The sequence below is a fragment of the Chelonia mydas genome, chromosome 8, assembly GCF_015237465.2.
Source record: "Chelonia mydas isolate rCheMyd1 chromosome 8, rCheMyd1.pri.v2, whole genome shotgun sequence".
NCBI classification, from domain to species: Eukaryota; Metazoa; Chordata; order Testudines; family Cheloniidae; genus Chelonia; species Chelonia mydas.
The window spans coordinates 7333852-7351776 of record NC_057854.1 but is presented as its reverse complement, the minus strand read 5'-3'; the positions used below and the strand labels follow the sequence as shown (position 1 = coordinate 7351776).

The following is a 17925-nucleotide window of genomic DNA, read 5'->3' as shown; positions in this document are numbered from 1 at the left end:
TACGTGGGGATATGACGAAGCTCGGTTTACCCATGTCACAGTCTTTGAAGACAAAACAATAAATAGACACAAGCATACAACTGCACACACTGCCTGCTCAAAACGATTTCCCAGAAACACTATTAAACTTCCCTGAATCATCAAAAGTTAAAACAGCCAGTCGGAACGGCCAAGCTTTGTGCCACTCCATATGTGACATTTCACTCATTTCCCCTTTCCCTCCCTGAGCAGAGAAGGCACAAACCCCTGCCGAACACTGGGAACAGGTGGGAGCGGGAAGTGGCGGGAACAGCCCGCCATACGCACAACCAGGACCCCAATCTCCAAGTAGAGGGTGCTTAGGGAAGCTGGGTGGGTGGTTGGCAGGGTGCCTGGGGTTGGTGCTAGGACAGCCAGATGGATAAAATGGTGCCGGGGCAGTTGGGTGGGAGGATGGCACGTGCAAGTGGGGTGTCTGAGGCAGCTGGTTGAGTAGAGGGCTGTCTAGAATTGCTGGGTGAGTAGGTAGAGAGGTTCCTGGGGTGGGTGCTAAGGGCAGCAAGGTGGGTCCCGGAGGCAGCTGGGTGAGGAGGTGGATGGGTACCTGGGGTGAGTGCTGGGGCAGTAGGATGGATGGAGGGGTGGCTGGGGCAATTAGATGAGTGGGTGGTGGGGTGTCTGGAGATGCTGAATAGGTGCTAGGGCAGTGGGTGGATGAAGGGGTGGTGTCTGGGGCAATGGGGGGCATGAACGGAGAGACTGGGGTGGTGGGTTGGTAGAGGGGGGGCCGGGATAGCTGCTGCGGCAGTGGGTGAGTGAGTGTCTGGAGCCACTGGCTAGGTGCTAGTGCAGTGGGAGGGGAGGCTGGGGTGGTGGGTGGGTGCCAGGGGCAGCTGGCTGGGTGCTAGGGCAGTGGATGGGTACCTGAGAAGCAGGTGGGCGAGGGGGTGTCTGGGGCAGTTAGGTGGGTGTTGGGGCAGTGGATAAGGGAGATGGGGGGCACTTGGGTAGGGGGCACTGAGGGCAGTGAGTGGGGAGTATTGGGGTGGTGGTGGGGAGTACTGGGGGCAGTGAGTGGGGAGTATTGGGGTGGTGGTGGGGGGTAATGGGGGCAGTGAGTGGAGGGCCCAGGGGTGGTGCTGGCTAGGAAGTCTCAGCGTGGGGCAGTGCTTTCTCCCTGCCCACCCCCTCCCCCCATCAGCCCTGGTCAGGGGAGCAGCGAGAGACGAGGCAGAGGAACCACCTGCCTCATGCCTGCTCATCAAGAGCCACAGCAGCCTGGGGCAGGTGGGAGGATCGTCTGCAGGGCTATCCGGTCACCGGCCTGTGCACGCAGGTGGGCCGCAGGCCCAAGGCCGGGCTCCAGCAGCCCTGGCCAATGCAGATTGTTATAAAACATATTTGCTAAGAGCAAGGCCGCTGTGGGTGCACATGCAGGACGCTGCTGGTGCAGAGGAGTGCCGAGTCAGCACCATGGATGCCCACAGGGAAGATTATGCCCCATAAATCTAAGAGCTTTCTTTTGCAAAGAAGTGATTAAGGCTGGGGGACCTTTTGGCTTAGCAGAGAGATAAAGGGGTACGGCTCGTTACACCTCTACCTCCCTGTTTCTAATCCGAAAGTCATTACCATCTGATGGCTGAGTGGTGGCCTCACTGCAATCACAAGTCTGGTTGCAATTCAGTTCCTAGTGGACAAGTATGCACATCACAAACTACTCCTCTAAGAACAGATGCAGATTGCCTTGACAACTGAGAGTGGAGAAAAAAATCTAAGGTGAAATCCTGGTCCCACTGAAGTTAATGGCAAAAGCACTGATGTCAAGGGCACCAGGATTTCACCCCTAGACTCCAAATCCAAATAGAATTTCTGGATGTCTTACGTTTTTCAGCAGAGTACCTGATTTGGACAAACAATTCTCCACCTGCTTTTGTCCATCCCTGTATGCTTGCAAGCCCTTCCTCTCCTGCAGAATTCCCTGCTCCATCCACTCAGCGTTTGAAGGTCAGTTTGAAGATAGTTCAGCTGCCTTTCTGTGGGGCATCGCAAGTGGCAAATTTCACACCGGGTGGGTCTACCTACCACAGAGTGCATCTCAGAGCATCACAAGTATGAAAGATGTGGAAGGGGGTGCAGAACAAAGGGAACCAGCTCAGAAGGAATTCTTAAATGTAGGGGAGAGAAGAGAGTGCAGAGTCTGGGGGGATGTGGGTAGCCATCAGAGCAGAGCGAGAGTTGTCTGGGGTTACAGATTTCAGAGTAGCAGCTGTGTTAGTCTGTATCTGCAAAAAGAAAAGGAGTACTTGTGGCACCTTAGAGACGAACAAATTTATTTGAGCATAAGCTTTTGTGAGCTACAGCTCAAATAAATTTGTTAGTCTCTAAGGTGCCACAAGTACTCCTTTTCTCTTGGGGTCACAGAGAGGCATGATTGCCTATAATGACCTTGTATTAGAATGCAGCATTGAGCTCTGTTTTATTTGTCTGTCTTAATTTGCATCTATCTCATCGCCGTCCCAAAGAGCATCCTTGCGATCTCAGCAGCGGGGGCAAGGGCTGAATGCATGTGGACAGAGAAAGACCCTCTGTAGGGGAGATGATAGAGATCTTCCCTTCAGATCACGGTTGAGATGCATTTTGGGGCTGGAGTAAGCTTGTGCTATTGGATTCTGTGCTGTACCTCGTCTGTGCATAAAAAGAGGATTTCTGACCCCAGGGCTGTCAACCCATCACCTCACACCTCCACTAGAGTCACCTCAAAATATTTTTTTCAAGGTATCAGAGTGGTGGTTGAGAACAGGAGATGCTGCAACTCTCCTTCACTAGGATCTCAGCAAAGCCTTGGTTGCAGTACCATGGAAAGGCTCAGTAAGCAGCAGGGACACAGTACTGGCAGTGAAGAAGTGGCTTGGACTCTGAAGGGAGGAGAAGCAAGTTGGTATGGTGAGCAGTGGCCAGGTGAGTGATTTCCCTAACGAGGTACTGAGAGGCTGAAAGCAAGAACTGTGACTCTCCCTTTTCAATGACTTGGTTCTAGAAGAACATTGCCTGCTCCAGCTCCCATCTGGTAGGTCTGATTGCAGACGTATCTTTTTACACTTGCGCAGGTCTCGAGGGTTCACACAGGGCCATGTTTATTATTGTGTTTTATCTACTATTGTGTCAAAAAGTGTTTTCTTTCGGTGAGGGTGACTGAGAGGTGAGGGCTGCATGGAATCTTCTGCCTTCCATGCACAGCAATAATCACTAAGCAGCAGCCCAGGCCCAGCCAGTGGCTCTTATCTACACTTTAGGCAGGCTTGTACTTTCCCCCACATATAAAAAATAGTTTCTGATGCTCCCCCTTTCCCAGTCCTCTCCCACTGATAAATTCTTTGAAATGCCACCCAGCTCTTGTTATTGCTACAGAGGCCGGAGAGCTGAGGATTAAATGCCTTCCGTCAGCATTATACTTTATTTGTCTAAGCAGCTGGGGGTGGGGAGGGGCTGTGAATATTGTAAAATGCCAAATTCTGTGAGCATAGACCTTGTCCTGGTGTCATTGAAGTGCAAAGCCAGGAACAAGCCATTTGCAAGTCACTATCACTTTGCAATGTTCATTGAAAGCCAAGTCTCACACTGGGCCTGATTTTAAAATGTTTTGAGGGGAGGAGGGGAGAATGGAGCTGACAGAGTTGTCTTTCCCTCAATGGAGATTTGGATGATACCATGAGGAACTTGTTCCTGCTTTGTTCAAACCTGCTCTTGCTTGTGCTTGAATATGGAGGAACCAACATGACTAATTGTGAGGTCAGTGGATCCTGGAATGGATCCTGTCAGTCCATAGGACTGGGTGATAAAATTCCTATTCAGGCTGTGTGGGTGTGTGCACGTGTGTAAACAAAGGACTGGCACGACAGACTGTTTTCTGAATTGGTAACGGACTGATCATTTTCCATGAATGAAATGGGTCACATGCCCCCTCCCCAGCACAGTCAAGGAGCTACCCGGGCAAAGAAATCTTAGGCTCTGAACTCCGCAACTGAACCTGCTCAGTCTCTTCAGCTTTCACTCCTGCCGGAAAACTGGCTCTAACGAAAGCAGATACAAAAATCGACTTCTACAGCCTGCTTAGAATAATGCCCATGGTCCTTCCCGTGTGTTCTACACACCAAGAGCCCTCTGACTGACTCCCAAGGCCACAAGAGACTTCTACATGCCTCCTTTCTGGGTTCCTTATTAATTATACAGCAACATGTATGTGCCTGGTACTTAACAGACAACTAAATCAGACATCGATCCACACATCCATTTTTGCTGGGGCAAGTTTGTGGGTAGGCAGGCCTCTTCTTCCCATACATCTTTTATATGAATCTGATGCCACTGCATTTCTATAACCACGTTCCGTCCAAGGATCTCGGAGCTTTTCACAAACACTAATGAGCTGCAGCTCCTAGCCCTCCTGGGAGGTAGGTATTACTGTGCACACAAGAGAAACATCCTGCCTCATGACTGGCTGAGAACTTTCTCAAGACGAATCGTTAAGTTTCTGTTATTTACCTCCTGAGAAACGAAACGGGGTACTTGTGGCACCTTAGAGACTAACCAATTTATTCGAGCATAATCTTTCGTGAGCTACAGCTCACTTCATCGGATGCATTCAGTGGAAAATCTGAGAAATGAATACTAAGGTGTGAAGGAATGTTGACCAATCAGATCACATATGCAAATGATGCACCCTGATCGACTCTGTTGAATATAACTCGCCTTCCAGTAAGTGAATAATAGATTTTTCTGTGCTTCTGACTTCCTTTCCCCTATATAATCTTATTTTCAAATGGGGAAAACCCCCCGATTGTCAGTTTATTCAGTCACGTGGAATTACAGACTAGCTGTTTTGAACGACAATGAATGTCAATTACAATTCATATATTGACTTCTTGTTTTAGTGAATATCAAGATTTATTATCCTTCAAGGAAACTATCAACTTAAGCTTCACTTTGATCAATATTTACTTTTCAGGTCAATACATCCTGAAGTCAATATGTTACAGATGGGGAAACTGAGTCACAGAAAGAGTAAGTAACAAAGGTCACAGACTTAGTAGCAGAGCCAGGAACAGAACCCAGAAGTCCTGACTTCCAATCCCTTACTTACACTAGTAGAACACCACCCTCCTTATGGGGGCTTCCAAGTGTCGTATGCACACCTTCTACACTGGGTGATCATATTGTGTCCATGTACATTTCTTATGCTGGGAACCTTTCACAGATTCTGGTGCCCAAGCTACAGCTACATACCTTCTACAGGCTGCCTGGGGGCTGTAAGGCCTTTGACAGACCTCATTTGTCCCATGTAGAGCCTATGTGCCTTGTATAAACTTTCTATGGCCAATGAACGCTTTATAGACCTTCAGGGCTCTTTTAGGACTTATGAATCTTTTGATATGCCTCTCACAAGCCATCTGATTCACGGCATGACTCCATGCATCTATCATAGGCCCTGCAGGGTCCACAGGAGAAGAGCATCATGCCTTCCAGAAGGACATCCAGTAGCGAAGTCATTGATTGATTATATCACTATTATCAGTGTTAATCCACCCATGAAATAAACACATATCACCTTTAAAAAAAAGTGATAGTGACACTGTTTGGAGGCCTAGCATCTGGTGTACGTATCTGAACTGCACTCTCTGGCTAACTTAGGACATGAGCTTCTTGTGAAAGACACCATATGCTTGTGGATGCTTTATGCTCTCAATAAATAATTCTAATAACAAAGGGTAAATCCTGAAGTCCTTACTCCAGCTTTACTTAGGCTGAAATCATTAAAGCTTTAGCCTGAGTAAAGATGAAGGACTTCAGGATTTGGTCAAATAATAAAGACTTCCTTCCTTCATGTAGTGCTCACTCTGCATGACACTGTTAAGCCCTATTCTCTTCTGTCCATGTCTCTGGAGACCTGGGCCACCAGTTATTTTGGTTATGTTGCTCTCTGTCGTTGTACCATCTGCTGGATGAGATGCCCATCCCTTCCTGCAGCTGCTAGCTGCCACAGTGGAAGTGAAGCTTTTGACCATCAGCAAGGAAAAGGGTGTGGACCAGTGTAAATAGCAACACACCAGATGGGCACTACTACCCTGCTGGAATGTGGAAGGTTGGGTCATGTGGATTGTTCACATGAGGTGTATAAATGTATATAGGTAGGAATTAAACCATCCCAGTGGAAACACGACTATGCATAGCTATAATGAGCAGCACAGGCCAGCCTCTCTAGAGGAGGTGACAGTATAAGCAGTGCGTGAATAATTTTAAATGAGAAATTTACTCAGTGCTTTGTGCTTATTTGTCTGCTCTCAGAATATCTGCAAAATGTGTGGTTTCCTGGGTGTTATTATTTGAATGTATCTGATGGTTTCAAAACATTGTTCTATGGAATGATCACAGTTCTCCGTGAGCATTCAATTCTTGAGCACCGACATTTCAGATATGTTTAGGTGGAATTGGCAAGGGAAGTCACATGGTATTGTTTCTAGTTCCCATTGGATGAGTATACATGTGACTTTGAAATTCACTTTACCTGAACCTGCGTGTCAGTGACACCTGAATGCACAAATGTTCATGGAAAGTGAATACAAAAAGCACCTGAACCTAGCTGAAGTGAATTCATTTAAAAATCCAAGAATACGTGCACAGAAAATGGTTAGGTAATCCAAGGTCATGGCATTGAGTGCAGTATGGTGGTAGCCTAGGCCCTGATCCTTCAGAGACTTTTGTACATGCTTAACTAGATGCACTGGTGATATTTCTACACTGCAACTGGGAGGTGTGATTGCAGTATCAAAGCTAGATCAAAGTTAGCTCAGGTATGTCTACACATACTGCAGTCGCACCTCCTGATTGCAGCGTAGACATAACATGGGAGTAACCCCACTGAAGCCAGTGGGGCCACCCAGTGCATGAAGTTAAGCATGAGCGGAAGTCTGCCCTAGATAGATCTATGCAGTGTTGTAGCAGTGTCAATCCCAGGATATTCAAGAGACGAGGTGGGTGAGGTAATATCTTCATTGGATCAACTTCTGTTGGTGAGAGAGACAAGCTTTCGAGTCACACAGAGCTCTTCCTCAGGTCTGGGAAAGGTACTGAGAGTGTCACAGCTAAACACAAGATTGAACAGATCATTCGATCTTAGCATTATTTATGCTAAACTATCTGTTTGCTCTTGTATTTAGCTGTGACACCCCTAGAACCATTCCCAGACCGGAGGAAGAGCTCCGTGTAGCTCAAAAGCTTGTCTCTCTCACACACAGAAGTTGCTCCAATAAAAGATATTCCCTCACTCATCTTGTCTCCTTGTAATATTTGCCCAGCTCACACAGAATATATTGTTTGCAACTATTGCACGTAGTGTGCTAGTCCCTTGGCTTCTCCTCCACTGCATAGCATATGAAATCAAAGTTGTCTAAATTATACCACTCTGGGGAAACTGTCGTGCCATCCCACTGTGCAATGCAGAACAGGCCACTCAGTGCAGTGGCTGTGTCCAAGCCTTGCCCAGCTCCACGAATGTGTGTGACCAACCTACGAGAAGGTAAAGCCACGGGGACTATGGGAAGGCTCCTGGGCAATCAGTGGCTGAGGAGAACATCCAAAACCAGTAGGAAAATAACTTCACAGCTTCCTGTTGCATCACCTGCTGGTCCAGATTCTGACTGCAGTTATACCAATGTGAATCCAGAGTCTTCCACTGACTTAAATGCAGCGGAACTGAGAGCATTAATCCTGTCAATATTATTAGGCCATTTATCTTGCTTGGTGTTTGCCCTTCAAAAAAACCTCTCTTCTCATTGTGTCTCTTTGTAATACATCAATTACTATGAAACAAGGATAAATATGTCGTTGGTACGAGAGGATCTTAATGGTATCCCCAAATGCAGGATAAAAATCAATGGGTACAATGTTTTCACCCTACTTTGGGGCACTTTGATGTTTATGGGATGATTTGCATGAGCACATACATTGTAGGGGGATATAATATGAATATTTCATTAGTCTCTGAGCCAGTGAGATGCATCTTTCACCAGGAGAGGATGGGGAAGAGATGAGGCACATGGTGGATGTTCCCCTTGATATGGTTCTCTGCTTGACTGGCTGATCTTTGTGTATATAAGGCACATCTGTGTCTAGGTGTGGGGGGCTCGTATGTGCACCGCGCGAGGGAAGCATAGATAGTACACATGCAGGTGTGTGTGTTGTTTCATAGCTCCCTGGTGCACAGACCTGCCCTTCCACCCCTCTCACTACACCCAGCTGACACGCCCCGTGTTACCATGCCACACCATTGTTATCACTGGCCTTGCTGTCACATCATCACCATTAGTAATTGGAAAGGTCTGCCCAGCCCTGGATCCCAGCCAGGAGGCTTTACTCCAGGATCTCCCCCCCGCCCGCCCCCGCAGTCTCCTATCCATCCGCCAGCTTGGATGCCTGCAGCAGTGCTCCACAGAAAGACGTCATCACTTCTCGCCCTTGATTGCCTTGTAAACAGAATCTGGTGTGGTTTAGGCACAAACAAGCATGAGTGCAAAGGGAGGGGCTGAAAATACCATCCCCCGCGCCCCCCCATCACACCCAGAGGCGGCGTTTATAAAACAGCCAATGAAAACATGGCGCAAGGGGGCAGCCCAAGTTGCCCTGGGTAGAATGAAAGCTGCCTGTTCCCTGCGTGCTGCCCATCATAAAGGGGTCCCTGGGCTGTTATCAGGCAGTGACAGTTTCCGCCACCAGGTCCCTCCTGTCCGTCAGGAAGGCTAAATAAGGAACATCGCTCAGGCGGCTGCAGGGAGAGGGGAAATGCAGGACATCCGGCCCAGCTGCCAACTTTTCCTTTCCCATGAACCCCTGCTGACCTCCACCAGCGAGAACCTGGACACCAAGCCTGGCATCAGGACCACTCATCTTCACTTAACCCTTGGGAGGTTAGCCACACTGGCCACTCCACGTGCAACGGGCATCCCAGACCTGCTGCCACGTTCCTTGGCTTAACCCCGGGAGGGATGGCACGTTTGCGTGCAAGGCACTACATCACTCGGTTTAGCACCGCCACGGGAGCTGGAAACCAATGCAGCTTGATTCCAGCACACCAGCTGACCTTCACTCAGCGGCCTGCAACCGCACCGTGCAAAAATTTAACCCTTCAGCACCTACACGTTGCGGATTTGCGCAGCTAGAAATCAGAATGGTGTCTTCTACACCTGTGCATGTCTTTAGCTTTTTAGAGGCAGCTTTGCCGCTTCTTGTTTGCATTAAGATTGCACATGAATCCCATGATACTAGTCGAGTCTACTCCATTTTGAAGCTATTGGGACCAGACTATGTCTTTCCAGAAGCTGATCTGAGTTCTGACCAGCGTGAGAGTTGCTGCGATAGGAAGACAAAATTCACCCCCTGCAATTACTGCTCTGCCAACGCTCCAGCATAAAGCCCAGGAGGTTCGGACATGTCTATGACATGGTTTCTGTCTAGCCCGTCTCATGAACATCACCATGGGTGGTTACGGCTTTTGACCAGTCAGACAGCACATTTTCACCACAAAATCGGCAATTAGTTCTCAATGCAGAGGCAGAGGAGAATGAAGATGAACAGTATTATTGTTGCCATAACACAGAAGGAGGAACAGAGCGAGAGCCAGAATCAGAGGTGATTTTAAGTGTCTGTGTCTGGTCTGATCCATGCCTTTTCTGTATGTTACACCAGCTTGGATTTATTCTACACTCCCTTAGAGTCACGTCCATTTATCCATATGTGACTTGCATCCCATCTCACACATCGCTTCTGAACTGGGCCTGCTAAGCCTAGGAGTCTGAGCTGGGGTAAGTCATCCCCAGGGATCAGGGGAGAGGAGTGCTGCAAGAAAAGCGACTATGCTGGGAGTAAGAAAGTGTACACGAAAGGACAGTCAGCTGCTATAATTTACTTTAGGTTCTTCAGCATGTAGACTTCTTCAGTTTTGACTCCCTGGATTAAATCATGGGCCCACTGAAGTCAATGGGAGTTTTGCCGTGGACGTCAGCAGGGCCAGGATTTCACCGACTTCTATATCACCATATGCATCACCTCTGAATTTGAGTATTAAGTGACTTGCCCAAGGCCACAGAGCAAATGCGTGGCGGAGCCAGGCTCTGAACTCAGGAGTTCCTGCCTCCCCGCCCCCTTGATCTCTCGCAATTCCCATTTCCAGGAAGGCTTGCTATGTTGCTTTAACAATGAGACGCTGCAAATGGGCAACAACACTTTACGCTGAAAACATCATAACAATTCTGACCACAGAGGAAACAGACCCCTGGGACTAATCTAACCCTTCACATTAACAACTTGAAATAAGCAACAAAGGTCTGGGATAGCCAGAGGCAATAAAACCTTGGGATTAATTTAACCAGTCGCTAGATGCCAGTGCAGCTGCAGCTGTATTTCTTTGCTCATAAAGGAGATATTATGATTCCTGATAAGAGCCCAGGGAAAACTTAGGCTCTCGTCCCAAAGAGCAGACAGTGCCGTGAAGCCTGCAAACACCACGTGTACAGTTGTCTTCCGCTGAACACTATGACAAATGCTACCGTCCCTGGGTGTTTGTCTGAAGGAACTGCTGCAGTCAGTGCCTTCTGCGTGGCCTGTGCGCTGCTCCCACCACAACCAGTCTTCGGACTGGATCCTCCCACCCCTCTGGTGACATAGGCGGAGATTTTCGAAAGAGGCCTAGGAGCTGGGCGTTGGGCAGCTAGGTCTCCTAGGCAGCTTTGGAAAATCTCACCCAAATAAGTCGGAGACGAAATGAAATGAGGTGCGGAAATCTCCTCTTCGGTAGCATCGAGATGTAAGTGCAACCTCACATCGACTGGCTCGGGCTGTCAGGTTCTCCCTGCCCACAGACTCCCATTGGTGATCATAGGGGACACTCCATGTAGGGTCACCCCAGTAAGTGAACTCAAACCATGCTACTCCCTTATGGTTGGGTTGTTACGGTCGGGTTTCTCATGCTGTAGGAGTACCCCATCAGCTGGCTCCCTCTGTAGGGTCCCCCCTCATCACTGGGCTGTTACTGTAGGATTCCCTCAGCCACGGGTTCTTATTGGGTTTCCCTTATAAATCCCTATTGGATTTAACGTAGGATTCCTCCAGTAGTGGGGATGTGCCATAGGGTTCCTGTCACAAGGCTGAGACTGTAGAGTCCCCCAGCAATGGGTGCTGTCTCCGGTCATAGAAAAGACCCCAAACTCTTAAACAACTGAAAGAGGGATGGCAGGTAAAACCGGCCTTGCTTGGCAGATCCCCTGAAACCTGCTCACGGACCCCCAGGGGGCCCCAGACCCTTGTTGAGAAGCACAGTCGTAAAACACCCATTTGGAAGCTTCCCCTTCTTGATGCCCGTCCGCAGCCCGCGCCATCCTCTCTGTAAAGTTCCTTCTGCACTGGGCTCTTAGCTGCAGTGTAACAGTCAGCTTCATGAGGAGGTCATGTCTTGTTGTGGTTCCCAGGGAAGGCAATTCTCCCTTTTCTTCTGCAAGAAATTCCTGCAGGGAGCTGTAAAACCACAAGCTTTCTCCCCTGTCACTTCTGTTAACCAGGGACACTGGTGTCTTCCCATGCCAAGGAGGGCAGAAGTGGAAAACGTAAAGCTAACAGGGAGATATTCTAACCCCCTGCGCTGTGATCTCATGCCCTAAGCGGAGCCCAGCTTGGTCAGCACGCGGATGGGAGACCTCTAAGAAAAACCTAAGCAGTTCTGGCAACCCCCTAGGTAGCTCTTCCCTATGAGCTGGTATTGTCCCACACTGGTAGGGGGCACCCTGCTGCAGGTGGTGTGGCCTTCAGAGGAGATGCACAAATCAAGGTCCACACGCATTAAAAATCTCGTGGCGGTTTTTGCAGGAGTGGGGGGTGTTTGCTCTGGTATTCTGGCCACATCCCAACTAGGCAATGCCATTTGCTCATCAGACATGCTCTTCCCTTTTGAAATGAACTATGTAGTGTTGGAGTGTACTGTATAAAGGCTGCCCCCTTCCCCTCCACAGGGGTGCACTGCCATGAGAGGTGATGTGATCTCTGTATAATTTTCAAGGCTCAAGGCACAGCTCTACCCCCTATGTCCTCTACTACTGCTCTCATACTTTCCTGCTCCACCTAGCCTGGTCTCCTCAGTGCTCCCTTTGTAGCCTTCCGCCCTGCCTCCCTTATGCACGCCTTCCTTCATCTTGAGCACACTGCTGGCACTCACCACATAGTTAATTAAAGTAGAGTTAATAAATCCATGTCTAAAGATTTCACCTTAGGTTGCACGTTCTTGGATCTTTGCATGAAGGACGTTATAGAATTGGCTGGTATTATTACTAACAATAAATAAGTCTGGATTTAGCTGCTTCACCCACAAGATGCTAGTGGTACAACCATCTCTCCACCACACTCATGCCAAGGCTGGATCTGTATCGCCATTGCATGCAAACAGAGGGATGACTGAATGCTCTTGGAATCTGGGTCAGGGACTTTGGTCAAAGTGAATAACTCCGTTCCTGTACATGTATCCTGGCCATCAGTGGGATGGTGGGATGCTTACATCCTAACGTTAAGAAGATAATTCCCAAAATTCAATGAGCTGGCCAGACTGTCCTGTCCAGGAACTCCCGTCCTACGACTCACATGGCTGGTCAGGTAGACCTTCCCTGCAGCAGTCGATAGGATGGTTAAGCTTTCAAACATTCCACTCTCACGGAGCTTATTACATTGGTGGGGTGACAGTCCTATGCAATTCCAGCCATGCAATATCCATTGCCAAAGGGAAATATGCTGCACTGACCCTGATGCTCTCTTTTGTGGCAGCTTAGATCTGTCAGTGTTGGATTTACCACCTTAAAACACCCAACCTGGCTTCTGATCCAAGAGAATGTTGCAGTGAGAAAGGAGGGTTTAGAAATCCTAATCCATGAACTCGGATAGTCATATACCCCCACCTCAGATACCTACTGCATTTACCAAATCATATCAGTCAATCAGATAATTGGTCGTGAGTGTGGGATATCAACCAGTATAGAACAGAATAGCTCTTGCATACGTCCAAAGTGAGCTGTACACTCCAGTTTCTCGGAGGATAAGCCTCTGCACTTGCCCACAATTAGGAAGATAATTATATTTGTCTAATAGGGGCTAATGTGGTGAGGAGTTTGTGGACACTTCACATTGTTGTGCTCCACTCCAGGATACCTTTGGTCATAGGTAGAACTGAAAAATAAGCCATATGTTCCTTGGTAGAGTCCCATGTTTCATATGCAGGTTTCCCTGCTTCTTAGCAATAATATTTAGCCCTTATATAGCACCTGTTAGGTCCAAAATGCTGTACAAACAGTTAATTAAACCCACACATCACATCAGTCTTCATTGGGCCAGACACTCATCTTACCAAAGCCTTCAGCACTAGGACAAGAGGAAAGAATTTAGGGAACAGCTGTAAGAAGCTTTACAAAATGCCACCAAAAGAGCTTGGCTGGAGCTCCAGCAGTGCCGCAAACATGTGCTGACATATGGCAGCTGGGAAGCTCCATTCCAGCAGCAACAGGCCAATGTGTTCGCCCCGATGTGCTCTAACCCAGCAACATTAGGCCCAGTACAACCTTTCCTGGCAGCACATCCCAGCGCAAGGTGCTCCCTGCATTGGTGCGGCACCTTCCCTTCTCGACTTCTTTCCTGCCCCTCATTTCAGAGCGCAAGCCTGCCCTGAGCACGAACGCGGCAATGAGGAGTCATGAAGCTGAGGTTATAAAAAAGGTTAATTATGATCCAGAAATTGATCCTCTCTCCTTTGAAGCTTCCTGCACTGTTATGTGCCTTGTGGTCTCGCTCTGATGTTACCCTGCACATTTGAGCTGTTGCAATCTGTGCAGTAAAAGCACTGGCCCAGCACCTGCTCCATTGTGGCAGTGCCAGTCCAGAGCCTGCTCCATCCCAGCTGCCCTACCCCAGTGCTCACTCCATCCTGACACCACCAGCCCAGAGCCTGCTCTGTCTGGCCTCCTGATAGCTGCTCAGTCCCTGAAGAGCTGGCCCAGCATCACTCCATCCTGGCAGCAGAGGCCTGGCATGTTTTGTTTCTAGATACACCCAACAATCGAGTGGGCTTCTCCCAGCGCTCCGATATGGCTACGGTGGCCCAGAGCATTTTGCTGCTGGATGCACCCACCGAGCCCACCGCCATCACTCCAGCACCTACTCCATTCTGGCTATGTGAGCTCAGTGGGCTTCGTTCCTAGATGCACCCATAGGACCAGTCACACTGCCCAGGAGCATCCTCAGGGACAAGCAACCCAAGGGACTGTGAGGGGCTCTGCTTCTTGAGGGGCTCTGCTTCTTGAGGGGGCTGTGCAGCCCTGGGTCTCTGTGTAGGTTGTGTATCAACCTGACCTCATATTCTGGCCATGGGATCGGAGGCTGGAGCACATGATTTATGAGGAGAGGCTGAGGGAACTGGGATTATTTAGTCTGCAGAAGAGAAGCATGAGGGGGGATTTGATAGCTGCTTTCAACTACCTGAAAGGGGGTTCCAAAGAGGATGGATCTAGACTGTTCTCAGTGGTAGCGGATGACAGAACAAGGAGTAATGGTCTCAAGCTGCAGTGGGGGAGGTTTAGGTTGCATATTAGGAAAAACTTTTTCACTAGGAGGGTGGTAAAGCACCGGAATGGGTTACCTAGGGAGGCGGTGGAATCTCCTTCCTTAGAGGTTTTTAAGGTCAGGCTTGACAAAGCCCTGGCTGGGATGATTTAGTTGGGGATTCAGTCCTGCTTTGAGCAGGGGGTTGGACTAGATGACGTCCTGAGATCTCTTCCAACCCTGATATTCTATGATTCTAACTCTCTGCCCAAACCACCCCGTTGCCCCCCCAGAGTGCTGTTGGCGAGAGAAGTGATTCACAGCCCACCGCCCTGGGGGCCTAGCAAATTCATGCTGAGTCTGTGGGAGGCAAGCTCTGGCCCCCTGGGGAGGCCGCACCAGAAGGGGTCTCATAATGCGCTTACAGAGCACTTTTCCTCTGCAGAGCACAGCGCAGACATTAACTAATTAATGAATGACGTTAGGAAAAGTAAATAAACAAGCCATCAAAGTGCTCCTCCCTCCCAATTCCCCGGCCCCAGAGCTGGAGGTGGACAGAAGACTCCTTTGCAAATGGGACAGGGGCTGTCCCCCGTGATACAGCATGCCATGTTCCCATGCCGATCACGGATACAGGTACAGATTAGCCACTGACCCATAGTGCTCGCCACGGGGGGGCGGGGGGGGGGAGAATGGGGCAAAACATTTTAAAAGACCAGTGAAGTGAGAGACCCGCATCCCACCAGAGGGGGCCAGCGCAGGACCCCAGGGGTCAGCCATGGGAAAGGCCTAGCTGGTCCCACCCAGTCCATCAGCCTGGGGGCCAGTGCAAGCTTGTTCCTCCAGCTACTAGTTCTCCAGGCTGGGGGGAGATGCCCCACGCAGCTGAGGCATGGCTGGCTACAGCGCCTTCACGTTGGAGCGCCCCCTGCGGGCAGGCCGAGGGACAGACTCAGTTCCTCTTTGACTGGGTTTGTATCATCTATCAAAGGTGGACCAGCTAAAAGCAAAAGGTGGCGGGGGGGGGGGGGCGGCAGATCGCCGGAGGGGGGGGGTTGGGGAGCAGGGGGGTAGCAGACGCGGGGGGGAGGTGATGAGGAGCGGGGGGGCGGTAGCAGACGCCGGGGAGGGGTGATGGGGAGCGGGGGGGTAGCAGACGCCGGGGAGGGGTGATGAGGAGCGGGGGGGTAGCAGACGCCGGGGAGGGGTGATGAGGAGCGGGGGGGGGGGGTAGCAGACGCCAGGGAGGGGTGATGGGGAGCGAGGGGGGGGTAGCAGGCGCCGGGAGGGGGTGATGGGGAGCGGGGGGGTAGCAGACGCCGGAGAGGGGTGATGGGGAGCGGGGGGGGGTAGCAGACGCCGGAGAGGGGTGACGGGGAGCGGGGGGGTAGCAGACGCCGGGGAGGGGGGTTTGGGGAGCAGGGGGTAGCAGACGCGGGGGGGTGATGGGGAGCGGGGGGGGGTAGCAGACGCCGGGGGGGGTGATGGGGAGCAGGGGGGTAGCAGACGCGGGGGGGGGGGTGATGGGGAGCGGGGGGGGTAGCAGACGCCGGGGAGAGGTGATGGGGGGCTGGGGGGTAGCAGACGCCGGGGGGGGTGATGGGGAGCGGGGGGGTAGCAGACGTCGGGGGGGGGTGATGGGGAGCGGGGGGGGTAGCAGACGCCGGGGAGAGGTGATGGGGGGCGGGGGGGTAGCAGACGCCGGGGGGGCGGGTGACGGGGGGGTAGCAGACGCCGGGGGGGGGGTGATGGGGAGCGGGGGGGGTAGCAGACGCCGGGGGGGGGGGTGATGGGGAGCGGGGGGGGGTAGCAGACGCCGGGGAGGGGTGATGGGGAGCGGGGGGGTAGCAGACGCCGGGGGGGCGGGTGATGGGGGGGTAGCAGACGCCGGGGGACAGGGCTCATGCCCATTTACGAACGGAGCTGGGCTCCCCGAGCCGGCAGCAGCGCCCCAGGGACAAAGTCCCGCGCCCGGGCGCGCTGGGCAGGGGGGGTCCCGGTTCCGGCACCCCCTCCTCTGCCCTGCCCAGCCCGGAGCCGAGGGCAGCCTCCGGCCCCGCAGCCCCCGGGTCCCAGCGGGGCCCCGCCCGCGCCGCGGGGCTGCCCTGGCGCCTCACCTGCCTCCGAGACGATCCCGATCCAGAGCCAGAGGGACAAAGTGCAAACTCTCTTCATTTCCAGCGCTCCGTGCCGGGGGGCGTCGGGAAAAGGCCGGGGCTGGAGGCGAGCCGGGGGCAGGGTCCCCTCTCCCCTGGCCCGGGCGGGTCCGCGCTGGCTGCGGGTTCAGGCGCAGAGCCCCGCGCTGAGCTGTGCAGCCGCCGGCTCGCCGCGCACAGGAGACGCTGGCCCCGCGCGCAGGGGAGGATCGGGCCCCGCGTCCTTTTCCTTCCTCTGCTCCTGCCAGCCAGCCCCGCGCACTCCCACTGCACCGCGCTCTGCGAGCACGGGGGCGGCGTGTGCGCCGGAGGGGAGGGCGGGGGGCGATGGCCAGAAGGGAGGGGAGGGGGTCCTAGGGCAGGGGAGGGGCAGGGCAGGGTGGGGGCGATGGGCAGAAGGAAGAGGGGAGGGGCAGGGTGGGGGCGATGCGCAGAAGGGAGGGGAGCAGGTCCTAGGGCAGGGCAGGGTGGGGGCAATGGGCAGAAGGGAGGGGAGGGGGTCCTAGGGCAGGGGAGGGGCAGGGCAGGGTGGGGGCGATGGGCAGAAGGGAGGGGAGGGGGTCCTAGGAGAGGGGCAGGGCAGGGTGGGGGCAATGGGCAGAAGGGAGGGGAGGGGGTCCTAGGGCAGGGGAGGGGCAGGGCAGGGTGGGGGCGATGGGCAGAAGGGAGAGGGGAGGGGCAGGGTGGGGGCGATGCGCAGAAGGGAGGGGAGGGGGTCCTAGGGCAGGGCAGGGTGGGGGCGATGGACAGAAGGGAGAGGGGGTCAGAGGGGAGGGGCAGGGTGGGGGCAATGGGCAGAAGGGAGGGGAGGGGGTCCTAGGGCAGGGCAGGGTGGGAAAATGGGCAGAAGGGAGGGGGGCAGAGGGGAGGGGAAGGTCGGGGGTGATGGGCAGAAGGGAGGGGAGCAGGTCCTAGGAGAGGGCAGGGTGGGGGTGATGGGCAGAAGGGAGAGGGGGTCAGAGGGGAGGGGCAGGGTGGGGTTGATGGGCTGAAAAGAAAAGAGGTCATAGGAGGAGGGGAGGGAAGGAGCAGAAGGGACCCACTGATTTGTTTTCAGTATGTTTGTATCCGTTCCTTCACGGGCTGGCCTGGGAGGGAGACATCCGTGTTAGTGTCTCTGCTGTGGGATATTTGCTGGGGGTTGCAACTAGGGAGCACTAGGACATTTCAAGTG

At 52.3% G+C, this 17925-nt stretch overlaps 1 protein-coding gene across 3 annotated transcripts in view; it reads right to left on the bottom strand.

The window, feature by feature from the left end:
• The window catches only part of FLT4 (fms related receptor tyrosine kinase 4), a 98846-nt gene extending 81796 nt beyond the window's left edge, over positions 1–17050 (bottom strand). For 2 of the 3 annotated variants that reach the window (XM_037907394.2, XM_043520878.1), the window contains exon 1: positions 16713–17050. In XM_037907394.2, coding sequence (XP_037763322.1) covers positions 16713–16770 — 58 coding nt within the window. In that variant the 5' untranslated portion in view covers positions 16771–17050. The remainder of the gene's footprint in view (positions 1–16712) is intronic. The other variant, XM_037907393.2, reaches the window with a different exon arrangement.
• Between the last annotated feature and the right edge of the window lie 875 nt (positions 17051–17925).